The sequence below is a fragment of the Maylandia zebra genome, linkage group LG7, assembly GCF_041146795.1.
Source record: "Maylandia zebra isolate NMK-2024a linkage group LG7, Mzebra_GT3a, whole genome shotgun sequence".
Classification (NCBI taxonomy): domain Eukaryota; kingdom Metazoa; phylum Chordata; class Actinopteri; order Cichliformes; family Cichlidae; genus Maylandia; species Maylandia zebra.
Genome location: NC_135173.1, coordinates 29,158,942 through 29,186,407, shown reverse-complemented (window position 1 = coordinate 29,186,407; position 27,466 = coordinate 29,158,942). Strand labels below are relative to the sequence as shown.

Below are 27,466 nucleotides of genomic sequence, written 5' to 3'. Positions count from 1 at the left end.
AAACGGGAGGGAAACACAGCTGGGACTAATCAAACATAACAAGACGGGGAGGAAGCAAAACTGAATACACTGAACATAGGACAAGGAACTATCAAAATAAAAAAGGAAACATGAGACCTCCACAAAGACACAGACCTGACACTGTGATGTGGAAATACAAAAGTAAATAGACGATCTCTTAAAGAACTGGTCGTTTATGCTGAAGTCTATTCCTTTCAGCTCCCTAACCGTGACTCTTCACCTGCTCCTTCTGCTTGAAATGGTCAAATTTGGCGACAATTGGACGTGGCCTCCGGGCCCCAGGCCTCCTGGTTCAGAGACAATGGACTATATCGAAGCTGATGTTCTTCATGGTGTCCTCTGGAAGCTTTAGGTGGGTCTGGATGAAGTTTTTAATAGTTTCTTCTGAGTCCTCTCCAACATACCTGAAAAGACAAGGTTATCTCTCATACAACGGGCCTGGAGATTGATGACAGTCTCCTTCATTTTTCTTATTTTCTTCACTGAAATGGGTGAGACTCCGTCAGGGATTTAAATTTCCGGTGTAAAATCTCCATCAGTGACAACACTGCGTTGAAGCTGGAAAATCACTTATCGATTAAATATTCCATCATCTTTACCTAACTGCCCATTTCTGTTTCGATTCTTTTATTTTTATTTTTAATTATTATTACTTTAAAGACCACCTGTGCATTAAGCGACCGATGAAAAGCCGAACACTTCCTGTATCTGTTTCAAACTAAAAGCCCTGTAGCCGTTCGCGGTAATAGAAGCCCTTCACTGTTCCTCAAAAAGCCTTTATTGTGAAACGGTTACTGGAATAAATTTCGGGAATCACTTTGAGGGCAAAATAAAATTGTGAGTGATAAAAGAAAAGAGGCAGTAAATAGATGTGTTGCACACCAGCATCGCTCATAAAGCCCGCAGTTCTTCTCCTTGAAGTAGGCTATGAGCGCAGCAGTCTGTCAGTAACGGCCACAATCTTTTTCACACTTGAATCCAAACGGTGAACACACGTGTAACTGATCGTAATGTATACATGTAGAACCGCGTTTGTAACCGTAGTAACGTCCGGTGTTCTGGCTGTCTTGAAAGGCTAGGTTAGGAGACCCAAGAAACCGCTGTAGTAAGGTAAGTATTCACAGTTATTTGTGTAAGTCACCAATAAGCTACATTGTGTGGTTAAAACTTAAAAATTAGTTAGCATTGTGTAACTGATTTATATTCAGGTAAAGATGTCAAAATGATTAATTATAAGTACCGTTAGGTTAACGGATACATTAACCTAGGCTAATCGGAATAACGTAACGTCTGACTTTTAATGAACCAGTTAACATTTCGAGATACCAGCTGAAGTAGAATGAGCTCAACGGCCTCTCATGTATAAAACGGATTCTCTTTACACCGCAGATATTTTACCGCAGAACACATTATAAATTTAAAAAGTAGGCTACAAAATAGTGGAAGCTCTCATCGGAGTTGGGGTGTGACAGTAAACAGGTGGTTACTCTAAGTGCTGAGTAAACAGAATTTGACTGCCTTGATAAATGTAGCAAATGCAGCGAGACAAACACAGGAACTATGACAGTAAACAGGTGGTTACTCTACGAACTGTGCTGAATTTGACAATATATTATCATATGTGACTGTGTAATGAATGTTGTACAGTAAAAATGAACAATAATTTCAGTCATTCTGAAATACTGTTGCTGGAGAATCGTGAACAAAGTTAAATGTTGTTCTGTTTATAAAAACATCTATGTTTCATTTTATGCTATAGTTTGTTTCGTGGTGTCGCAAAATAAGCTGTTTACGGCAATATTTTTTCATCGTTTTGATGGTCACTGTAGTGGCTATCTTAATTTCTTAAAGTTCTCTCTTTCTCTTATATTTAATATAACCACACTACAGACAGACAAGCACCTGTTTTTATACGTTGTCATTAGCAACAACAGTAAAACCATCCCCTGTCCGCTTGTTTATTTTCAATATAAAACTTTCACAATAAAGCTCAAGATGCTGTTGAGTCTTTTCAAAATAAACTGAATCACATGAAAGAGTATGCAGAGTATTTACGGATGAAAAGCAAAAAGAGACGATTTTATTTTATTTCTTTGTTTGAGCAAAAAGAATCTTGACCGTCTCCAGTCAGTCCAGAATGCTGCTGCAAGGCTCTTAACAAAGACACGAAAAAGAGAGCACATTACACCAGTTTTATTCTCATTTCACTGGCTTCCAGTGCATTTTACAATTTGAAAATCATAGTACTGACTTTTAAAGCTCTGAATCATGATGCTCCTGCTTACATTTCCAATCTTTTAGAACCCCATGCTCCCTCTCGCAACCTGAGATCATCTAATCAAAGGCTGTTGGTCCTACAAACACGTTTTGAGACCAGAGGAGATAGATCTTTTAGAGCAGTGGCCCCCAGGTTGTGGAGTGCTTTGCCTCCATGTTTACGTTGCCTTGATTGTGTTTATTCTTTTAAACAGCACCTAAAGACAAATTTATTTAGATTGGCTTTTAACTAGAGTTGTGCTGTATGATCGATTGTGTTGTTTTATGTACATCTGTTTGACATTATTGTGATGCACGTTGTGGTTCTTATTCTGTGAAAAGTGCTATATAAATATCAGTTATTTCAGTACATTTTATCCCTACTTCCTGTGGGCAGCCTCCTCTTTTAGGCACCAGTACCTCACCTGTTCAAGTCTGCCCACCTGTGAATCTCACCCTGTTGTCCTGTCTCACAAAACCTTAAAATAATGACCCAGGAAACACATGAATTTGACAATAAATTTATTTTTAGCATTTCTCAATAAGACCATTAGAATAAAAGTTTTAAAAAAATTAGGTAATACAAATTAAAATTCTAGTAGTATTTAAACAAAAAATAATGTGCAAATACGAAACTAAAAATGGCTTCTGACAAAAAAAGGATTTTATTTTCCAGTCCAAAACAACAAGTTTTCGAAGTTTACATTTTTTTTTTGAAAATATTTTTATTGAAAAAAGAAAACAGTACTTGCAGTTACCGAAATACAATCAACCTTTCTTAATTTTCCTAAGTAAATATATATATATATATATATATATATATATATATATATATATATATATATATATATGGAAAAAAAAAAAAAAAACAAAAAAAACAAAACACAACGCCCCCCCCCCCCAGTCCCACACAGATCAACACAACCATCAAACATATTAGAGGAATATAACAGTAACAAAAGTAGATTTAAACAGGCAATACCTCTAGACTAGCAAAATAAGAGATAAAGGGTTGCCACTTGTGAAAAAATTTGGCTGTGCAACCTCTCAACGTATATTTAATTTTTTCAAGTTTTAAAAAAAACATGACATCTTTAAGCCACCGGGAAATAGTAGGATACTTAGCAGACTTCCAATGCAACAATATTAGACGTCTCGCTAATAGGGATGTGAAGGCTATAATATCCCTTTGTGTGGAATCAAGTGTAAGTGAGCGAGCAGGAATCCCAAACACAGCAATCAGAGGACAAGGATGAAGAGTTACCCCAAGAACAGTTGACATAATAGCAAAATACCTTGTCCAGAAACCTCGTAGCTCAGGGCACAGAAAAAACATGTGGCTAAGGTGACAAGGAGAACCATGGCATTTATCACATTTATTTTCCACTTCTGGATACAATTCAGAAAGTCTAGACTTAGAGAAATGCACCCTGTGTATGACCTTAAATTGAATAAGTCCAAGACGAGCACAGGAGGTGGAAGATCGTATCCTCGTTATAGCCCGTTCCCAAGACTCCTCATGTATTCGAAATCCCAGTTCTTCTTCCCATGTACGCTTAAGCTTAACATTAGAGTGGTTACTAAAAGACAGAATAGCATCATAGAGTTTCGAAATGGTTCCTCTGTGATGAGGAACAAATGATAACGTAGTTTCCCACTGCTGTTCTGGAGGTAAAGAGGGGAAATTTGGGAAACACTTAGCAACAAAATTTCGAATTTGAAAATCGAAGTTTACATTTAACGTTTTTTGTGAAATGCTTTCACATTTTTTTATAAAATCCTTGCTTTCGTTTTCTTCCATCGTGCTGTTTTGCTGTTCGCGCTATGTTCTTCGTTAGTATTGAGTGCAGTGTTGGCAGATGATATAGGCAATATTGCCCCCATAGCTTCCTGTAGTGTCGACAAATGGTTGCAGCCATGCTGTCCACCTTCTCTGTGTATCTCTTAAGCAGTAAGTGGATCTTTATTGTCTGGCTAGCTCCACTGACATGGGAAAATCCACCTGTTAGTTATAGTTTATTTATTTATTCATTTATTTATTTATTTATTTATATAGCACAAACCTGTTAGCTGTAATGTTCAGGTTTCTAAAGCACTTTATAAATTAGGACTGTGTGAGGAGAATCTGTTTGGTTCACCAAACTGACAAGCTTGAGTCAAGCTTGAGGAAGCAACAAAAGCAGAATTGCAAATACAGCACGTCATCATCTCTGCTAAGAATATGCTGACGACCCCTCACATAAACAGTTTGTCACACAGTCCTCTGGCAAGAGGCTGCTGTCCATCACTTAAGCCTTATTTTATTGACTTCCTGTTTGACAAGAAGTCACTGATCTACACACACAGCAGATATTCTGTTTTTTCTTTTAAGATTCTTGGGTTTAGACATTTTAAAATACATATTATCACTCTTCAAGTGATTTAAGGAATATGAGCTTCTTCTGTGTAAACTTCAGCTTTCAACAGTTCTGCACTTTGACTTTTAGGTGAACGATTCAGTGTATTTCAGCTCATTTGAAAGTTATTTCACCAAATATTCAACAATGATTAAAAATTCAGCTCAAACCATTCTGCTATCAGCATTCACACTGCATTTTCTTCAGGAAATGCATCTTGTAGTTGGTTCTTAGTTAGCTAACATAAACTAATGTAAGTCTTTTAACCCCAATTAACCACCCAACCTGGTGTTGTTCTGCACTGACATAAAATACATAATTATAGTAAAAATATTCTAAAATATTCTAAAAACTTTAAGCGCTTATTTCTTAAATCCAGCTTCACAGACAGTGACTTGTATGTCGGCCTTTGAAAAGCAAGGCTTCAAGGTGTAAATGAGCCTATATACATGTAGTGTTTAACTGTCTTCAGATATATTATTAAAGCCAACTTGGCAGTTGAACTGAATCTTCAGCTTTAAAAATCCAAAATTCACTATTGATGTATTTGATGGATGTTTTATTAAAGCAGGTCTTTCTATTCTGCCAGGATGAATAGCCCTGCGACAGAGCTACAGCCACAGTACAACGAGGAACATGATGATACTGCTGATTCTTCTTCAAAAGGTTGCTGCTCTGAGAGACTCAATAATGTCTGTCCAATCTCAATAGAGATCCCCATTTGGTCTGGGCCTACTTCAAACATCAGTTTGCCAGGGATAGTTCCCAATCCTCATCACCATACTGTCCAATCAGAAATGTTGGACCCTCTCAACTTAAGGTATCATATTGATTCTTTCATTGATCCATATCAGTCGACTCAGTGTCAGCTGACTTATTCAGACTGCTTCCTGGAGCCACAGTTGAGCCAGTACCACCTTGTCAGTGGGTAAGCTTTACACATTATAGACACATTAAGTAACTAACTACTTTTGAACTACAATCAATTTTTTTGCTGGTGTGTTATTCAAAATGACTCTGATAAGTATGAAGATTTAAACCTTGCTTTTTATGTCTGGACCTTTGTGAAAGGAAAGTAATGTGTCTTGTTTCCTCAGCCCTGTGCCTGCTCCACCAGATGGCAGCCATCACAACTCAGTTTCTGCTTCTTGGTGTACCAATGAACACAGTCTCTACAGCATGATGCCGGTTAGTTCAATTAACCATTTTCTAGGATTTACTGTGAGTTAAGAAATATATGAAGTACTTTATTAACCAATATTTGGGTATATATTCCACTGTATGTAGCCTGTACCTCTTAAGTTGCACAAGCTCAGGGTTCTTCTCCACCACAAAGGTGACATTCCAATGTTCTGTGTAAATGCTGATTAAGCATTCACAGTATTGAGATCCAAATCACAAACACACACAGGTACACACGTGCACAAACGCATGCAAGCGCACACACACACACAGCAGATTTTCTGCAAATATTCTGGTTCTTCATTGGAGATTCTTGAGTTTAGAAATGTAAAATACATAATTTAACTTTTCAAGTTATTTAAAGATGAGCTTTCAATATTTAATCAGATTTGTATTTTCAATTTTTTTCCATTTTCATTTGTCATTAGTCAGCTTTTTCTAATGTACATTTTAAAGATGTTCAGCTACTTTTCAACTTTGAAACTTCTTCTGTGTGAAGTTCAGCTTTCAACAGTTCTTCACTTTGGCTTTCAGGTAAATAATTCGATGTATTTCAGCGCATTCAACATTTCAACCCAGAGTTTTTGAGCTTTAATGAGCTTGAAATGTAATATTTGGTATGAGAATCTTTTTTCTATAATGTAGCCTGAACTCTGTTAGGAAAGCTTTCTCCTCCAGGCTTCTCGAAGGGCATTCTTCTTTGGATGTTGGCTGTCTTTTGTTCAATTCTCTGTCAAGATGATGCCGTGCTGCTTCAATGTTTTTTTTTTTTTTGAGGCCCAGGCTCTGGGGATTCCAGTCTTGACTGACAGTGTTCTGTTGTGCATTTAAAAAATTAACTCTGGCTCCTTGAAAGCAAATTATAAACAATGCAAGACGTTTGTATATTTGTGTATTTTCAGGGTGAGTTACACAAGCCTTTTCCCATGGATCATCAACAGTTTCAGGAGGGATTGACTGAAGCCATGTCTCACATCACACACCCTGTAAGTTTAACAAATTTCTCTCTATTCACTAAGAAAGACTAGATTTCAGCAGGTCAAGTTTAATTTTGCATCCATGTACAGTGTTCCTACAGGGAAAACACTTTATCCCTGCCTTCTTGTATGTAAACTAAAAGAACATCACCAGATGTCAGCTCTCTATAGCCACACAGAATTTATTATGCTAATATGATTATTTTGTAAACAATATTCAAGCAATTTGCATGTAATTAACACACTGATAATTATGTATTTGTATTGTTGAATTATCTGTGGAACTTCTAGTAGACTGCAAGGCCTGTATTAAATATAATAATAAAAAAAACAGTGCAGACTTTAAGGCACAATGTTTTTGAATACAGGAATTTGCCTCATGTAATTTTCAGGACTCAGAAACACATTTAAGTGCTGTTAAAACTGCAACAAATATACTGAGCATGATTTTTTTCCCCCTCTATACCCAGTTTTAAGCATCAGTATCACATAATGTATCATAGCTTTAATAGTAAAACAGTGTGCACAATAGTGCTAGGTGGAGCCTCACCTCACAGTAAGAAGGCTCTTGTTTCAAACAGGCTTTACATCTCTTTCTGTTTGAAGTTTGCATGTTGTCCATGTCATGTGGTGCTTCCTCTGAGCACTCGAGCTTCCTCTCACAGTCCATAGACATGGTAGATAAACTGTTTAAAGTGTAAAGAATATGAATGCATAGATGTATGTGGCTCATTTTCACTTGAAAAACTGTCATGTCATGTCTTTGACCCAGCGTTTTCTGTTTTCTATTGTTGTGATATATTTTGGTGTTTGGTTCTGTTCTTCCTCAGTTAATGTTTAGTCATTTCTGTCTGTGGTTTTCCTCTGGGTAAAGTCCGTGTTTCTGAGGCTACGTCCACACGTACACGGGTATTTTTGAAAACGGAGATTTTCCGTTTTCGTTTTAAAAAATAATCCCGTCCACACATAAAGGCAGAAATGAAGGAAAACGCTGCTATGAACATGCCAAAGCAACAGGTGGCGATATATTCCTAACCGTGCAGAAATGTTGACCAATCAGAAGTCTAGAAGCCTCGGTGGGAAAAAGTAAACAAAGCTGGGGCATAGAAGCAGAACCGAGTCGTATGTGTGGAGGGACAGTAACTGTGTGTATATGTAAGCATTTAAACACTGCAGAGAGTACAATTAACAGTAACAGTATTGTAGAAATTCATTTCACCGAAACAATAACGTGGCGCACAGGGTGACGTCAAAAAATGTGCACACCTTTGACGCTGCGTTTTCTCTGTTTTTCTAGTCCACACGTAAATGCAAAAACGGAGTTTTCAAAAATATCCACCCTGGCCGGAGTTTTTAAAAATCTTCGTTTTCAGTGACCAAAAACGCGTTTACGTGTGGACGAAAGGTGCAAACGCATAGAAAAATCTGCATTTTCAAAAATACCCGGGTACGTGTGGACGTAGCTTTAGTCTGTGTCTTTGCATGTGTGAGTTCCTGTTTTATGTTGTAGGTCTGCGTCTCCCGTCAGTGTTCTAGTTTCGCTTCCCCTTGTCTCGTTATGTCCAATCACTCCCAGCCGTGTCTCCCTCCTGTTTCCCATTCCCTGATTGCCCTGTGTGTATTTAAGCCCTGTGTTTTCTCGTGTGCATGGCTGGTTCGTCTGCTTATCTCCCTCCGTCGTCTCTGGTCGTCGCTCCCTGCATCTCTGTTTCTGGTTTGCTTTCTATGCTTAGTTTTCTCAGTTTAGGTTTTATTCAGTTCTGTTTTTCGCCACCCTCGCCTTTGTTGTTTGAGCACGTTCCTTCAAAAAAGCTTCCTCACCTCAGTTGTGCCGCATCTTGGGTCCTTTAATAATTCCATACAGCTCGCCTCGTGAACCGTGACAAAAACAGATCATGCTCAACAAAAAAAGAAAGAAAAGAAATTTAGATTATGATATCCAGTAAAATTGTTCTGATAGCAGTTTTTCCACAAAGCTTAAATATCTATCTCTGACCTGAAAATAATGAATTTGTTTACCTCTATACTGAGAAATGTTGAAAAATAATAATTAGGCCCTCTGTGAATCGCCACCATATCGTGGTGGAGAGGTTTGTGTGTCCCAGGTTTCCCAGGAGCTATGTTGTCCCCCTGGTAGGAGGCAAATTGGTCCTGGATGAGGGACCAGGCAAAGAGCGATTCAAAAGACCCCTATTAGTATATGATCAAGGAACAGTTCACCCTGTCTGGGATAGGGTTACTGGTGCCCTGTCCTGGAACCAGTTTGGTGGCTAAGCCTTAGTTCATGGAGCCTGGCTGGGCACAGCCCAAAAACGGGACATAGGCCCATCCTCCTGTAGGCCCACCACCCACAGGAGGTGCCTTAGGGGTCGGGGACGATATGTGTGTCGGGCGGTGGCCAGGAGCAGAGGCCCTGGCAGACCAATCCCTGGCTACCAAGACTAGCATATGGAATATCACCTCTCTGGTGAGGAAGGAGCCTGAATTAGTGTGTGAGGTTGAGAGGTACCATGATAGATATAGTCGGGCTCGCCTCAACGCAGGGCTCCTGGAGATGGGCTGGACTCTGTCCCAGTTCTAAGTTGCCCTTGGTGAGAGGCAGCGGGCTGGAGTGGGTATCCTAGTATTCCCTCGGCTTGCTGCCTGTATATTGGGGTTTCTCCCGCTGGACAAGAAGGTTTGTTCCCTGCGCCTTCAGTTCAAGGAATGGGTCTTGACTGTCGTATGCACTTATGCACCAAACGACGGTTCAGAGTACCCAGCCTTCTTGGAGTCCCTGGGCAGTGTGCTTGAGGGTGCTCAACCTGGGGACTTAGTTGTCCCACTGGGAGACTTCAACGGTCATGTGGGCAAAAACAGTGAGATCTGGAGGAGCGTGATTGGGAGGAACAGCCTCCCAGATCTGAACCCAAGTGGTGTTTTGGGTTAAACAACTCCTTGGTGGCAGGGCCCCTAGGGGTGGATGAGGTTTGCCCTGAGTTCCTGATGGCTCTGGATGTTGTAAGATTGTCTTGGTTGTTATGCTTCTACAATATTGCGTGGAGATCAGGGGCGGTACCTCTGGATTGGCAGACCGGGATGGTGGTTCCCATCTTTAAAAAGGGGAACCCTAGGGTGTGTTCCAATTATAGGGGGATCACACTCCTCAGCCCCCCTGGGAAAGTCTATGTCAGGGTGTCGGAAAGGAGGGTCTTAGAGTAGAGCCGCTGCTCCTCCACATCGAATGGAGCCAGATGATGTGGTTCGGGCATCTGACAAGGACATCTCCTTGGCACCTCTTGGGTGGCTTCAGGGTGAGGTGTTCTGGGCATGTCCCACCGGGAGGTTGTCCTAGAGCAGACCCAGGACACGCTGGAAAGACTATACCTCTTGGCTGGCCTGGGAACACTTTGGTGTTGTCCCGGACAAGCTGGAGGAGGTGGCTGGGGAGAGGGTGATCTGGGCTTCTCTGCTTAGGCTGCTGCCCCTGCCTCAGATAAGCAGAAGATGCATGGATGGATAGATAGAAAAATAATTATGACCCATTTCCCATGTATTTGACGGCCTTTAACTTGGAAACTTCTCATATTATGAAAGTAATATTTTGCATCGCTTAGTTAAAGATATATATAGACTAAAGTTATGATTTCATAAATAATCTTATTGTGATGTGAGGAACTGAAAAACAGAATAATATTTACTTGATTTAGCTGTGCCACAAGGCCCAGAGGCTGGTACGAGATATGGACCCAAGTGCAGATACCACACGGAGACAGTGAACAATTTCATAGATTTTATTTGCACAGAGGTAGGTGACAGTTAACTAGCGACAATCGCCTGAAAAGACACAGGGACTTGGGAGACGCAGGAGACAGTTTACTGGCGAGAATTACGTGAAACAACACTAGGGCTCGGAACAGGGATTCACGGGGGCGAGTGGTTCTGTAACACAGGAAGAGAGAGATTAGTGATCAGAAAAGTGAACCGAGCATCAGAAGGCTGGAGAAAGACTTGAAGTGATAGCTTACTCGCAGGTGCGGTAGTTTCAGGTTTGGGGGGCCAAGTGAGCAGCAGACTGGTGAATTATAGTTTGTTTCTCCAACCCGAGTTTGAGGAAGCTTTGAGACGGGCGGCAGGAGGACAGGTAGGTTAAGCAATGAATATTTAATTGGTGTGACAGCAAAGCGAGGGAATGGTGGTGGAGAATCCAGGGTGAGACTGAGGCTGGCTAAAGATGAACTGGTGAGCGTTATTGACACAAGGAAATGAGGTAAGTATACAATTGAGGAGAGATGTCCCCGCCAGGCTTAATTGCATTTATATCAAATGTATTTGTCTCAGGAAATCAGAAGAAAAACAAAGCTTTTGGTTACCCCTGTGACAACCACCTGTGCAAACTATATTTACTCCAGCACTATTGTTAAAGGATGTCCACACAAGAAACAATTTCGCTGTTGCACATCACATTGTCCCACATTTCACTTTTTGCTGAGGAGTGGTTGCTGGCAGCATTACAGGCTCTGAATGTCTAGGTAGCCCTGTAATTACATTTACTACGTTTTCTACACTTTCATGTAAAGCAGCAGTATCTTTCCCTCTGAGGATACTGTGTGGAGTCACTCTTATTGCTGAGAAAAATTCAACTTCAACTACTTTGTGTCACTTGGAGTAGCTCAATATTAATGGCTTTCTCTGGCCATGTTGCTTCTAATAATTTTTTGTGCCTGAATTCATTCTGAAGTTTTGTCTAATGTATAATGGTAAACTGAAGTTTTAAATTAAAATAGAAGTAATAAGAAATTTTGTTTGCTCTTATTATTTTATCACCCTATAGATGGTGTGTATGGTCAACGGAGGTGAGCACTTGGCGCTAGTTAATCCACACCAGCAAGGACCTGTGCTTCTTACCATGGAATCTGCATCAGCTCAAAGAAATGACACTCTAACTCAAGGGAAAGGTTATGGTAAATTTACGTACTAGAGGTTATAATATTGCTTCAAGTTTAGTTTGTGCCAGCCATAAGATAAAGTCTGACACATAAAAGAGCAAGTCTTAAACCTTGATTTATGGTTTTATCTGACTCATTTTAACAGGACTTCTTTTTTAACCTCCTCCTGAAAATAGTGACCTGCTATTAGCATTTTTAATATTAATCTTATATTGGCTTTCAAACAAGTTCCAGCCTAGATAGCTTCCAGCCTAGCTGGTATTTTGAGATTGCTTCCTCATCGCACAATTTTATTTTTATTGTATTTTATTTTTAAGAATTTACTACAGTCTTCATCTACTAATGCATCTCCAGAAATTTAATCAAAAAGCCTTTGGGGTTCCTTCATGAACACGACCCTGAGATGCTTAAACTCCTCCATTTGGGTTCCCAACTCATATCTGACCCAGAGTGGGCACTCCATCCTTTTTGATGGTCTGCACAGAAGTCCAATAACAGAGCACCACTTGTGTGTTCAGATTGAGCAGCCAAAGACAAGACTAGATACGTGGATGTTTATTTTATAAGTATTTTATTATGTCTGGCAATTGTCTTTGTATGTATATCACTTTTTTCATTCCGTGGCTGTATTTTTTCCATGACCTCTGGTCTGTTCTGTGGAAGTATAATCACTTTTATAGTATATTTAACGATCACCTGTACATTGCCACGAGAAAAATTAGCATTTTCAACAATCCATCCATTCATTTTCTTAAGTGCTGATCTCATTCAGGGTCTTACTGGCCACTGAAAGCACTTTAGATTATAGCTTCATTCTATATGCTTTAAACAATTTTTCTCAATTTATAATCATCAGTACCCACAGGAAACCCATATATTTACAGGGAAAATATGCAAGCTCCTCACAGAAAGGCCCTTGCCAGAGTTTAAACCAGGATTTTTTAATTTTTTTATTTTTTTTGCTGAATTTCCTTTCCTTGCAGCAAGAAGATAGGACTAAGTCATTTTCACCAACAAACCTGGACATAGAAAAAGAAAAAGTAGAAAATTGTGAATTTTAAACATAAAGATGTCATAATAGTTATTACAGATGTTGCAAGCTCAGTTTATGTTCTTATAGTCTCTTGCAACACAGTTGTAACCGATAAGTGCCATAGCTGATTTTAATTTTTAAAAATCAGCTATGGCACTTTACAGTTGTTGATTAAATTGGGATTTCTGTAGATGGTGATTTTCCTTTTGTGTTTATCAGAAGTGACTGTACTGGGGACTTCCAGTCAGGTAGGAATTACTTAGAAATTATTTTTTCCCATTTTGAATGATCAGTTGATTAACTGAATTTCTAATATTTCATCAGTCATGTATTAAGTCTTTTTTTTTTAATTTTTTTTTATTTCCCCTGTACCACCAGACAGCTGGTCCACTATACGAGGCTCAAGATCAGCCATTCAAAAAGCAGCTTCCCACAAGGTTAGGACTGTGAAACTGAAACCAAAGTGTGAGCATTGTGCTTAATATACTGACCAAGTAGGGGAAAAAAATCAACAGTAACTGCTGTTGTCTTAAAGGTCCAATAATGCACATATGTTGTAGAATCTGTAAACTGTAAATCTAACTTGAAAGGCTGCTAGTACCACCCATTTCAGAGAAAAGATTTGAATGTCTGATAATTAGCCAAGAGGAAGCCGTGAGGCTCATTCCCTAGAATACACAACAGCACAGACCTGAATGAGACACTGTGGCTTCTACCTTTCTCATTGAGCACTCGGGTTAATGGCTTGAGCATATTAGCAGTTTACCCTTTAGTTAATAGGCCAGGTTCACATTTCATTGTCATTCTGTTTATTTACAGCTGGAAAAGAAAAATATAAACAGCAGAGCAAATTTAAATTTGCTCTGTTAAAATACTGTGTAAGTGAGTGTGAAGACTAGGAGAGAGGAAAAATCTAACAGACAGCATTTATACAACATGCCTCATGGAATTATGCAGCAAAGAAAACATTGATAAATAACTCTAAATATGTTTTATATGTTAGATTCCTGAAAGTAGCCACCCTTTGCTTAGTTGAGAGCACTGCAAACCCTTGGCCTTCTCCCAATGAGCTTCATGATGTAGTCACCTGAAATGGTTTTCACGACACAGGTGTGCCTTGTCAGCGTTCATTTGTGGAATGTCTTGCCTTCTTAATGGGGTTGGGACTATCAGTTGTGTTGTGCAGAAGTCAGATTGGTACACAGCTGACAGCCCTAACTGTCAGCTGAATTCATATTATGGCATGAAACTATCTGCAAAGTAAATAGAAACGACAGTCCATCATTACTTTAAGAACTGAGGGTCAGTCATTCCAGAAAATTATGCAAACTGTGTGTCCCCAATTGCAGTCACAAAAACCATCAAACTGTACACGAAAATGGCTCACATGACTCACAAGGCCAAGAGTCACCTGTGCTGCTGAGGATAAATTCATCTGTTACCAACCTCAGAAATCGCATGTTAACTGCATCTCAGATTAGAGCCCAGATAAATGCCACACAGAGTTCCAGGAGCAGACTCATCTCTACATCCACTCTTCAGAGGAGACTGCACAAATCAGCCCTTTATGGTCAAATAGCTGCTAAGAAACCACTACTAAGGAAAAGCAACAAGCAGAAGAGATTTGTTTGGGCCCAGAAACACAAGGAATGGACATTAGACCAGTGGAAATCTGTGCTTTGGTCTGATGAGTCTAAATTTGAGATCTTTGGTTCCACCTGCCATGTCTTTGTGCGATGCATGGTTCCCACTGTGAAACATGGAGGAAGAGGTGTGATGGTGTGGGTGTACTTTGGTGACACTGGTGGGGATTTATTCAAAATTGAAGGCACACTGAACCAGCGTGGCCAGCACACCATCCTGCAGCGACATGATGTTGGACTATCTTTTATTTTTGAACACGACAGGGACCCCAAACAAACCTAGCTGAGTAAGGGCTATTTGACCAAGAAGGTGAGTGATGGAGTGCTGCGCCAGATGGCCTGGCCTCCACAGTCACCTGACCTAAAACCAATCAAGATGGTTTGGGATGAGATGGACCGCAGAGTGAAGGCAAAAGGGCCGACAAGTGCGCAGCGTCTCAGGGAACTCCTTCAAGACTGTTGGAAAACCATTTCAAGTGATGACCTCACGAAGCTCATCGAGAGAATGCCAAGAGTGTGCAAAGCAGTAATCAAAGCAAAGGGTGGCCAAAACATGTAAAGTATGTTTTGAGTTATTTCAAACTATTTTGTTTACTCACAAACTCCATATGGGTTCATTCTTAGTTTTGATGCCTTCAGTGTGAATCTACAATGTAAATGGTCACAAAAAAAGAAAAAACATTAAATGAGAAGGTGATGTATGCTTAATCATTCAGGTAAGGAAATCCCAAAAAGGTTGATTCTGTTCATCTGCACGTAGCGTTTTCAGTGGGAGAAACTTTGTCACTCATCCGAGTGACTTTTTCAGTCTCAGCTGACTGCAGGTTTCCCCAGTGAACCAGGTTGGGTCAGCTGATGGACAGAATAAACTTTTTGGCATTAAATGAGAAGGTGTGTCCAAACTTTTCACTGATGGTGTACTTATTAGTGTTAATTAGCCGACTAATGACACACTAGAATTATATATGCCTCCCTGGCTTCAGCTTAGATTTGTCTGTGCTTCATTTACATAAAGCTTGTGTGTGCGTCTATGTGTGTGTGCACACTGTCATACATTTTAAAAAAAAATCCTTGAATTCCTTGTTATGTTTTGTTTTTTGTTGTTTTTTATTTTTACCAATAGTATATGTATATTATTTAATGGGAATAAATTCTTAATTTTTACCCTTATAGAAATGTTGGCATGTTTTGTGACTCAAAGTCCAGGAAGCCCTGCCATTGTACCAGATCACAATGCCTCAAACTGTGAGTAGACATCATACTATTGCTTTTCTACTTCAAAACAATGTCACTAAACACTAGAAGATTAACAAATAACTAAAATTTAACACTAAAATGTTGTTCATGTGGCTTTAAGAGTTAAGAGGGCTGATGACAATTTTCATAGTATGAGATTATTTTAAGTATTGAATTTGTAATATTAAGTATTATGCATGGATTCATTAAATATGGCCTGCCAAAGATATGAAAAATAAATCAAGTCACTCTCAGGGGGTTGGGTGGGAGTCACCGATAAGATGTGCTTGATGGTAATTTATTACAGGCTCATTGTGCTTTTACAACAAATGTAAAGGACATTTGCGTCATGTGATTACATACAAAGTCTATGCAGTGAGGCGAACTGACACTAATTCACATGGGGCAACGCAAATAAAGCCTAATCAGCATTCACTGAAATTGATCACTTTTGGTGAAAAATTTGCTGTATACTCTACATGCCTGTGCAAGCCCACAGTGGGTATTTGTGGGTAAACCATGGGGCTCTGTGGGTAGGGTGGGCAGAGCATCTCTTAATTTAGTTTGGCTTAATTTACTTATCCAACACAGGTTTCAAGTGGGTGTATCAAAGCGCAAAACTGGGTTTTCTATGAGAAAGGCTATAGTGGGGCTTGTCCAGAGGAAACTGTACACACACGGGAGTAGTTCACCCACATCTACTCTCTGTGGGCCGGCAAAGGTATTTTTACCTGCACATAATACAATATAAAAACTCGCAAATTTCTATCGGGATAGATTTGCGGGAACGTACAAAAAAGTTGAAAAACCTGAGGATAAAATATGTTTGCTCCTGAAAAAAATGACTAGAACAAAGAGCAGGGACACGGGAGGGAAAACCCCCCTTTCTTTTGGCTGGCACCACATGTAAAACGCCTGGACATGGCCACACAGATTAGGCCCAAGGGTCTCCAACATGACTGTAACTTAAGGTGAAACTATGCTTTGAAATTTGTGTCATTACATCATAACTGAGCATTCTCTCCTAACCTTAAACCAAGTCTTCACCTTAAAATGTTTGGATTTGCATGAAGTTTTCCCTCCAGTTGACTGTGTAATGTTACTAACAGACACTTACAAATTACATTTTAAAGGTAATTGTTGTTTGATGTGTATTTCTGTGTTTCTCTTTAAGCTACTGTGAGTGTTTTTCCAATGGAGTGATGTGCAGCAACTGTGACTGTTCTAACTGCCACAACAATGCAGAGCATGAAATGAAGCGTCTCAAGGCGATTAAGGTTGGCAGTGCTTTTTGAAAACATGGTCAAGTCAAAAACCCCATTAATGTTTGTGTGAGTTAGTTTTAACATCTAAGAAAATAATGAAAAATCTGTACGTATACTGTATATGTCAATGAGATGCCAGATGGATTGACTGGTATTAAAATTGGCAGATCTGAACCCAAGTTGAGACTTAGTTTAACACTTTCTTGGATGGAACATTTCTTCTTACGTATTGATATTCTTATCAAGCAATCTAACCATTTTTGAAAAGTCGTCAAAGTGCTTAAAGCATATTTCCAAGACCGGGAGCCTCATCCACAAAAAGTAGTATCAGTACAACCAATGTGCATATGGTGTGCACCTCCAAAAATACAATTTTATAAACTGTGTTGTTTCCACCTGGAAATTGCAGTATGTAGATGGTGTGTGTGTATGTATGTATGTATGTGTATATTTTGCTTAGCTTGTGCTTCTTTCTTATTCTAACCATAAGATACCCATATTGTCATTATGTAGTGGTGTTTAGGTCATAACCCAGATGCCTTCAGGCCAAAAATTGCTGGTGTGAAGTCAGGAGCAGTCAGAGGTTGGCACAACAAAGGCTGCAACTGTAAACGCTCTGGCTGCCTTAAGCGCTACTGTGAATGCTATGAGGTACACACATACATAAAGAGTACCATTGTAATGGTCCCATAATCATAAAACAAGTTGCGTGTTTAAATGTGGAGGTACCTTTTTCAATCTTTCATGTTGGTGAGAGGGTATATCTGCTTGAGTCAAAGTCACATACACAAGGCACATGATTCTTCTAGTGGATGGCTTAGTTTGACATACCTACCAGCACAGTTATCCATAAATCTGCATGTGCACTGTACTTACTACCATGTCATGTGTCATGTCAGTCAGTGGTATTTTTCACTCTCACTGGTAGTCCCTTCACTAACTTGCCTGGAAATAGAGAAAAATCTCTCTCAGGTCCTGCCCACCATCTCCTCGCCTTCAGTTATTTTGATCATTCTTACCAGAAGTCATGAAATGTCATTCATTTTCTGTGGTCTCCGGTTGCCATATATCCTCAGTGTGGGCACAGGAGAAATTACTGGACTTTTTTTTTGTGGTCATTTTGCCCCACCAACACAGTGGATTTTGAATCAAACAATCTCAATGTGATTGTATTGCAGACGTATTTAATCTATTGCATTCGTCTTTAACAGTTCAGTCAATAAACACTAATGACCCAGTTCCACTTGCAGCCACATGTGGACATACCATGACATCACCTCCGCCATGTTTGACAAATGATGTGATATGCTTCAGCATTCAGTCTTAGAATATACCACATTGGCCTCCTAAAGTTTTTGCTCTCAATTTCAGACACTTCCTTATATTCCAATAAAAAGCTAGCTTATCTCTCTGAACCAACTGCAGATCGTTTATCTACCTAACCTGGAAATGAGAAGGAAACAGAGCCTCACCTGGCCTTGAAATTGCCTGTCAGGCAATTATCCAATTACGCCTGAAAATGGAGACTATGTAAAAACATGGCTCTAATTATTAAGCAATTCACACAGTACTTTTGTGAAACTATTTGAATTAAAATCTTGATGTGATTTAAAACTCACTGCGATAGTGTAAAGAGCCAAAATTACAAAAAATGAGTAATTATCCAAAAACTTAAGGACCCCATAGTGTATATTTGTCATATGAAGGCTGTGTGCAGGCAGGAGTGGTGGTAAGGAGAACCCAATGCGCAGACACTCAGAGGCAGAAAGTAAACTCAAACTCAGATTTATTGCTAGATGGCAAACACAGAACTAGCAAAACTGAGAATACAAATACTAAACTGAAAATAACAGTAACACGGGCGGGCCACACAGCAAGATGAGGGTCAATCACAACACGAACAGATGAGAACACAGGGCTTATATACACAGAGGGAGCAATCAGGGAATGAGAGACAGGAGGGAAACACAGCTGGGGCAAATCAGGCCTAACGAGACAAAGGAAGCGAAACCAGACGCATTAACATGAGGCACGGACTTTCAAAGTAAAACAGGAAACATAACACAGAGACGCAGACTTGACACGGGGATAAAGCAGACAGGGGAGACAGCAACTATGGATCACAGACAGAAAACCAGAACACTACAACTCTAACAAAACCCACACAGAGAACCTAAACTAAGAATAATCGTATAACCCATAAGGCAAAGCTAGACTATAATGAAACAAACAAAATCAAAGAACCAAAAACACAAAACACTGGGTCGACGACCCAGGCACCCTAACAATATTGTTTAACCATATATTCCCTTTTTTTTTTTTTTTTTTTTTTCCGCCTGTCCCATTTGGTTCTTTAGCCATCAGAATTGTTGTCTGAAGACCAACAAGGATACCCAATGGATTTACTTTGCCAAATGGATCATCGTGGCATTGCCGTATTGGTCCATTTGGTCGATCTTTGTTTTTATTATTTATTATATTTTATTTACACATGTTACAGACGGGACAGACATGAGTGAGAGATAGGAAAGGGAAAAAGAAAGAGGAAGGAAAGGAAAAACAGAAGGGGAGAGGGACAGTGAGAAAGGGGGGGAGAAAAAAAATAAAAATCTCCTGGATCACCTGTTGAGAGAAGAATAGAAAACAAGCAAAAAAAGACAAAAAAAAAGAAAAGAAACAAAGCAACATACTAAACACAACACCATCGCATTAATCTAGCTAAGTGTAAACAGCAGTAAATACTAAATATTCAATGTTGTTGTGCAGCACGCAGGACAGATGTGCTTCGAGGTAGCAGCCAAGAAAGGTGTAATTTGGGTCTACGAGCAGTGAACACCCGTGTGCATACCTGTGTGGATCAGCGCGCTTGTATTCCAAAGGTTTCTCCATGTAACGATCTGCTAGGGAGTGTGGGGGGGCCACAGCCCCGTCCTCCAGGGTGTGAAGCAGGTATGGAGGAGATCAAAACTCCAGACATCCAGAGGCCCCCAGAACACAAGAAACCATGGAAGACCAACAGAGGGGCAGCCGCGCCACTGTCCCAGTAAGAGCTGAGGAGAGTCCCAGATGAGGGCTCACTCAGCAGCCGCGGAGCAGAAGCCAGGGGGAGTTGCAGTGACGCGCCCGTGAGCTCCACCGGCCGCCAGCTGTGCCTGAGTGACCGAGCCCCAGGCCGAGAGGCCGGGGGCACCCCACCCCCGAAGGGGCCCGAGTGAGCCCCAGGCTCCAGGCCCCGATAAGCGGCCGCCAAGGAGTGAGCCGGTGTGTACCTGGACGCCCACCCCCAGACACAAAGAACCACCAACGCACCGACACCTGAGGGAGTCCGCCACCGGCAGGGGAAGTGGTGGTATTTCTACAGTACTTTATTCCGTACACTTTATCTAGCTCACATATACAGCCACTTTAGAATAAGTATTTTACACAACATGCATTTCTTTGGTCTGTGGGAGGAAGTTGCAGTACCACACAGTCACAGGGAGAACATGTGAATTCCACACACAAGACCAGGTACGGTTTGAGCACCCTTCTTTCCGTGAGATAACATTGCTAATCGCTACTCTACGCTGCCGCCTAAGTACTTCTTCACCATACAATCTAAGATATATCTACATCTGCAGATGTGATGATATAATTACAAAATCAGTCGCTGGCCTGTGACCTAGGGTGTCCCGGTGCCAAGTGCACTCATGAATACGCATATGCCTGAATGTTGTGTAGGTTATGGAAAAAGCTGTGATTACTACAGGAGTCCAATAACAAAACACCATTCATATTCAGATCGATAATCACAGTCTCGAAGCCCCCCACCCCCTGGACAACTGAGTCAAGACAGGTTCTAGAACCTAAGCCAGGGATCACCAACACGGTGCCCGCGGGCACCAGGTTGCCCGCAAGGACCACATGAGTCGCCCGCGGGCCTGTTCTAAAAATAGCTCGCCATAACAACTTACCAGTAAGCTGCATCTATTTTTATTTATGATAAGTGCTTTAAATTGATTTAAAGACCAAGGCATTTTCCTTGGGGGGCTCAACCCGGGGTAGCGGTCATGTCCGGTTAGGGGCTCTGTTGGCTCTCAGGTGACTGTTTCCTCGCGGCTGCGTGCAGCGGGGCTAGGGGAGGGTCTGTGCTGACGGACGTGGGTTACTGACCTGGTAGCCTGGCTGCCCCTGGGTGGGTCCGGGATGGGCGTGAGGTTCTGGGGGCGCTCAGTCTCTGGGCTGGGACCCGGACCGGGCCTCGGGGGCTTGGGTCCTGGTTGGTGTGTTGCCGGGGTTGTGGGCGGGTGGGTGCATGGGGGCCCAGCCCTGGAGCGGGGTGCCGCCGGTGCATCGAGCCACCTGGGGGGCTCTTCAACTGGTGGGGGAGATTGTCACATCTTGCAGGAGCTTTCCTCTCTTCAGGAGCTCCCTCTGCAGGAGGGGGAGATACAGGAGAGGTGGAGGAAGATCTCAGCCTGGGTGTTTATTGTCTTATGTAGTCTGGAAGATGAGTGGATGGTGGGGTGGGTGCAATTTTCTCTGTGGTGGGGTTGGGAGGACTGTCCCGGGCTCTGTGGGGCCGGGAGGCGCTGCTGCGCTGGGCCCCGGTCTGGATGGGCCTGGGCCCCCTTTCCCTGGCGGGTCGCGGAGTATGGGGGTGCCTACTGGGGTCAGCGGGGGAGCTGGCCCTAGGGAAGGGTCACTTGCCCCTCCCTTCCTTCCCTCCCCATCTCCAGCTGCCTCCCTCTTCCCGCTCCACCACAACCACCCACACATGCAGGACCTTGGAGTAGGGGTATGTCACCAGGGTGCAGAGGAGGCTACCCCCCCCTCTGTCCCCTTCTGGCTGCCTCTGCCTCAATTTTATCCCACAACTTAGACATTCACATTACTCACACTCTCATTACACATACATATAGGATCTTGGGGGTGGGCACGATACACGGAGTCCAAAGTACCATCAGGGTGTACACCCCACCCCTGGCATCGTTGCCCACCTCTCAATTTTAAATACACGTAGACATTGAGGGCTAGCAGGAGGGACCATGTGCTTACCTGCTGCTCTCTGGCAGGTAGCTCCAAGCCCTCCTGGGTTTTAAATGCACCTTAGAACACACATGCATCAACACTACAATGAGCGGGTGGAGGGAGGTTTGGAGTCTTCTCTCACCCCCATTCTCTGCGACCTGCTGGAGCGGGGGGGCTAGGAGGAGGAGTTGGCCGTCCGACTGCGGTCTGGAGTGTGGGGCCTTCCTCCTGCTGCAGAGTCGGGGCGGTCTGCCTCCCCCCACCGCAGGGAAAAGGGTAACACCACCTGGGTCTGGGTGCAGTTCCCCCCTCCAGGGGCAAGGGCACCTAGACCCGGTTTGTAGAGTACGCTTGGGGAGTGTGATCGTGTGTACAACGTCTCTTTATGTCTGTCTCCACGTTGGTTGAGTGTGGAGTAAGTGCATATGAGAGCATGAGGGTGGGAATGGATGTTTGTATCTGTGTGTGCCTGTATGTCTGTGTCTATATGTCAGGTTGGGTGTCAGGCGCCACCTCTCTGGGGACATCTCAGGCCCTCCAAGGTTTGGAGGCCTATCTCCCCCTACCACCACTTCCCCTGCCAGTGGCGGTCCCCCTCGGACATCGGTGCGTTGGTGGTTCTTTGTGTCCGGGGGTGGGCGTCCAGGTACACACCGGCTCACTCCTTGGCGGCCGCTTATCGGGGCCTGGAGCCTGGGGCTCGCTCGGGCCACTTCGGAGGTGGGGTGCCCCCGGCCTCTCGGCCTGGGGCTCGGTCACTCAGGCGCGGCTGGCTGCCGGCGGAGCTCACGGGCGCGTCACTGCAACTCCCCCTGGCTTCTGCTCCGCGGCTGCTGGGTGAGCCCTCATCTGGGACTCTCCTCAGCTCTTTCTGGGACAGTGGCGCGGCTGCCCCTCTGTTGGTCTTCCTTGGTCTCTTGTGTTCTGGGGGCCTCTGGATGTCTGGAGTTTTGATCTCCTCCATACCTGCTTCATGCCCTGAAGGACGGGGCTGTGGCCCCCCCACACCCTCTAGCAGATTATTACATGAAGGAACCTTTTAAAAAACAAAAAACAAGCGCGTCCATGCTCACAGGTGTACACACGGGTGATCACACCCACAAACTACACCCTTTTTGGCTCCTACCTCAAAGCACACTGTGTTCTGTTGATCTTATGTGCTGCACAATAATGTTTAACATTTAGTATTTACTGTCATATTCCCATATATCATTGTGATGTTGTTTATTCTATTACTCTTGTTCTCTTCTGCTTGCTTTCTTTTTTCTTTCTCAGCAGGTGACCCAGGTGATTGATATATGCATTTTTTTCCTCTGCCCGTTCTGTTGGTTTTTGTCTTTTGCCCCTCTCCCCCGTCCCTCTTCTCAGCTGTTTCTCTTTCCCTCTTTCTTTCTCCCCTTCTTTCCCCCAGTCAAGTCTGTCCCGTATTCAGTAAGTGAAAATAAAATAAACAATAAAAGGTGAATCAAATGGACCATTACGGCAAGGCTGGGATGGTCAATTTGGTAAAGTAAATCCGTTGGGCATCTTTCTTTGCCTTTAGACAACAATTCTGAGGGCAAAAGAGCCAAACGGGACAGGCCAAAAAAAAAAAAAAAAGACCAGATGAGCATCTTCTCTGTGCATTTACAGAGAAAAAAGGTGCTGCACTTTCCCTCTGTGCAGATGGTGCTGAAAGACAATGCTTCTGCATCTGAGACTTTTGACAAAGTTGCAGAAAAGTACACTCAAGTCATAAACTGACTTGGTCAAGAGTTTGAGAACAGGTTTTGTGACCTTGATCAGCTTGAGCCATGTGTCTCATTCGTTTCCAATCCTTTCATGAATGTGGACACAACATGCATTGCTGAGCAACTAAGTTCAATGTTCAGCTTGGATGCTGGACAGGTGGAAATCGAAATTGTAACATTGCAAAATGACGTCCACCTCAAAGCCTATCAGGGTGCACCAAACTTTTGGTGCCTTGTTGACACAGAAAAGTACAGTGGTGTTTGCACAGCAGCTATGAAGGTTGCCAGCCTGTTTGGTTCAACCTATCTTTGTGAATCAGCCTTTTCTGACATGAACTTCATCAAGAACAAACACACTGGTGAACAGCATGCAATGCCAGGTTTCCCACTAACAGACAAAGAAAGCCATATTAGATGTTCTCAGTGGCAACATTACAGTGTCATGTCAAAGTTGAATTTAATTATTGAAAAACAAATGTGTTTGTTAAGTGTAACATGTCACAATTTGCTTTAAAATGCTGCCAATAAGTTCTGTAAAATTTGAAAGTTGATTTTTGTATGTTACATACATACAAAAATAATGTATGTCACAGTGCATGATTTGTTAAAAATTGTTGTAATTAATAATTAATGATATTCATCTATGTAAAGACACTAATTATGTTAATTATTTTTCACCATAATTATAAAGAATGCAAGTAGGAAACCAGGTAGGAAACAGATAAATATCAATATGCAACGCTTTATTTCTATAAATCTCTGCAAGTATTTACATTTTCAAGTGATCACTTCTACAACATTTTCACTTACCACGATAACACATAATTAAGTTAAATTGAGGAAATTTGGTATTTGAGAAGTGTGGCAAACTTCTCAAATACAAACTGGCAAACTGGTAGCCCTTCATATTAATCAGTACCCAAGAAGTAGCTCTCACTTTCAAAAAGGTTGGTGTGACCCCTGACCTAAGCTGTGCTGAGGTGAGCTTGATCCAGCCACTACCTCTGAACCTTGCACTACCGCTATCAGACTTCTTCACCACCATTGACATTCCATGTACCTGTTTTGGCAGCCCCCACAACTGACTATATTATTTTAATGATATTATGCTGGTTGTATTAATGTCAGTTTGGGTCTTTGCAGATATTTGGCTAAGAATTACATTACCTTTGAAGCATAAGTACGAATACCAGTGATCATGAATCAGCTGTTAAAAAATTCACCTATATTTGTTTGATTTGTGTTTAGGCCAACATCATGTGTACTTCCGGCTGTAAGTGTGTTGGCTGTAGGAACTATGACGCAGGCCCACAAACTGGCTCCAAAGACAAGATTGTCAATGCGAAGGACAAGTGAGTCATGAAAGTATTTCTTTTTGATAAGCCCACACAAGAAAATCATACAGAATTGGTATGATTAGGCAAACATAATCTCAAACCAGGGTGTGAAATAGTGTCATTGTGTCAACACAGAGATACATAGGTGTCTTTTACGGTTAGTGTGTGAACAAATTGGAAGTAACACTCTTTTCACTATGGCCAGTATCAGTGTATCAAAGCATCAACACCAGAGACACCTTATGCATTTCTCAGAGACCAGACAGCAGTTGGTGTCAGTTGTTGCAAACACAGGTGTTGTACCATGCTGCATCACCATGCCTTTTCATCAGAGTTTAGCAATTAGTCTAGTAATCAATAACACAGGACGCTTAGCCACATGAGAACCAAGGATGTTCACTAAAGAGGTAAAGTAAAATTGTCATTTTATATGGGGGAATAACGTATTTTGAATATTGTTTAATGCTAATAAGTTGCTACATTTGGGCTTAGTGTTGGCGACGTTCCTGAACCTGGAGCAAATTCTCATGTGATAACCTCACCAACATGTGTAGCTTTGCTCTTAGGTTCAACACTGCTTCGGGATATCATGTTGCATATTCACCAGAACTAATACAAAGCGGTATCTGAGTGCACCCCAGTGAAATGGCCCAATGAGGTCCATGCCAATATGCACAAATAGGACCTCCATTAAAGGTAACAGGCACAAAGCGCTTTTTGAATGGCCGGCTGGTTAACCAGCTGACACTACACGCACCATCGCTGCACGTCCACGCCCTGCTCAGGCCAACGGCCTCTACTGCGGCCTGAAAACCATCCAGAAGAGGCTTTGGGGTGTTCCCCTACCCACATCCTGCAGAGCATCATCACTGGTGCCAAGGGGGAGTAGCGGCAGAGCAACCAGATTTTCCAGCACTTTGGTCTGCCGCTCAGCCTGGTCCTGCTTAAATTAGGCTTAAAACTTTGCTTTTTGCTTAAGCATATAGTTGTGACTGGATCAGGTGACCCTGAATCCTCCCTTTGTTATGCTCCAATAGGTGTAGGCTGCTGAGGGATTCCTATGATGCACTGTTTCTTCTCCACTCACCTCTTTTCACCTCTTTTCTCTATGTGTGTGTATATATATATTATTTGTGCATTTAATCATTACTAATTAGGGTTAAACTCTGGCTCTTTTCAATAGTGGAGCTTTTGATCTATCTCCTTCTGTCCTCCGATCTAATAATCAGAAGGTTGGTGTTCGATCCCCGCCTGCTCCAGACTATATGCCAAATAAGCTTAGGCAAGATACTAACCACAAGGTACTCATTATCCATTTGAGTGTGAATGTTAGATATCAAGCACTTAAATATGTTCTCTCACACTACTGCTGGAGCAGAAAACTTTATGTTAACAAACAGATCAACAACCTAAACAACTCTGTTTAAGTTGTTGATCGCACTAATTCTATGAAAGTGGTACTCATCTACTTACAATTAGAGGTATTTATGGAGTTTTTTTTTAAATATTTCTTGAATTAACAAGCCCATTTATTTATTTATTTATCTTATTAAAAAAAGATACCAGAGTACTCATGTCTGTGAATGTTTGTTTGTGTGCTCAGGTGGCCTGTATCGGTGATAACCCCAGCTGTACTAGAGGGTGTAGGTGACTGTCTTTTTGCTCAGGCTGAGATGGCTGAGAGAGACACTCAGAGCCCTGCCCAGGCTGAGCACATGGTCCTGTGTGAGTTTGGACGCTGTCTTTCTCAGATTGCTAAAACCATGTTTGAGAAAAAGACAAACTAACACTTGTACACTGTAGAGATGGGAAAAACCGATTGCTTGCAACTTCAGAAAAGTAGACTTGGATGATCTTTATCTGTATATTTACAAGTTGTAATCTCTGGTTTCTGGAAGCTTTTACTGGTCAAAGTGAAATTTGAATAACTTTCTGAAATGTTTGTTGTTAATGTAAATTCATGTCACTGTTTCCTTTTCTTATTTTAAGCTTCAGATTTAGCTTTCAGAGTTGTTACATAAAAGACATGTTTATCTTTTTTAATTTGTGTATTCTTGTGTTATTTATGTTGTTGTGAATATAGGGCAATGTTTCTATTTATAAATTAGCCTTGAGATAATAAAGATATTCTTTGATATCTGGTACGTAGTGTGGATTTATTTTCTTACCAGTCTGAATAATCCTGTGTGGATAATGGTGACGAAATCAAAGCCTATTTGTGCTTTAACAATATTTTTGTTCTACATTTTTAACTATAAAATAATTCAGGAACTCTTTAAAAAGACAATTTAAATTAGTGATGGCCCATTTGAAGCTCAGGTGCATGTGTCAAAAAAATCAACACACTGCTTCAGAAACACTGCCGAGGGTTGGTTCGTCTGAACAGTCAAGTGATCAGTGATGTCCAAAACTTCCTGATTCAGTGGTTTATGAGGAATTGAATCATTGGCGG

At 41.7% G+C, this 27,466-nt stretch overlaps 1 protein-coding gene across 1 annotated transcript; it reads left to right on the top strand.

The window, feature by feature from the left end:
• The first annotated feature begins 281 nt into the window (after positions 1–281).
• Positions 282–27,158, top strand: tesmin (testis expressed metallothionein like protein). Its single transcript, XM_004556187.3, has 12 exons — positions 282–373; positions 5,263–5,601; positions 5,771–5,861; positions 6,758–6,841; positions 11,646–11,775; positions 13,013–13,041; positions 13,172–13,230; positions 15,610–15,681; positions 16,847–16,949; positions 17,451–17,588; positions 24,926–25,029; positions 26,618–27,158. Exons 1-12 carry the CDS (start codon positions 342–344, stop codon positions 26,799–26,801), a joined length of 1,365 nt encoding a protein of 454 aa, XP_004556244.2. The 5' UTR covers positions 282–341; the 3' UTR covers positions 26,802–27,158.
• The last annotated feature ends 308 nt before the right edge of the window (positions 27,159–27,466 follow it).

Bases quoted from the DNA above. Each gene is read 5' to 3' on its own strand.
- tesmin (XM_004556187.3), top strand. From the start codon at position 342: ATGTTCTTCATGGTGTCCTCTGGAAGCTTTAG. The intron at 6,842-11,645 runs GTAAGTTTAACA...ATCACCCTATAG, and splicing joins TGTCTCACATCACACACCCT to ATGGTGTGTATGGTCAACGG. The intron at 15,682-16,846 runs GTGAGTAGACAT...TTTCTCTTTAAG, and splicing joins AGATCACAATGCCTCAAACT to CTACTGTGAGTGTTTTTCCA.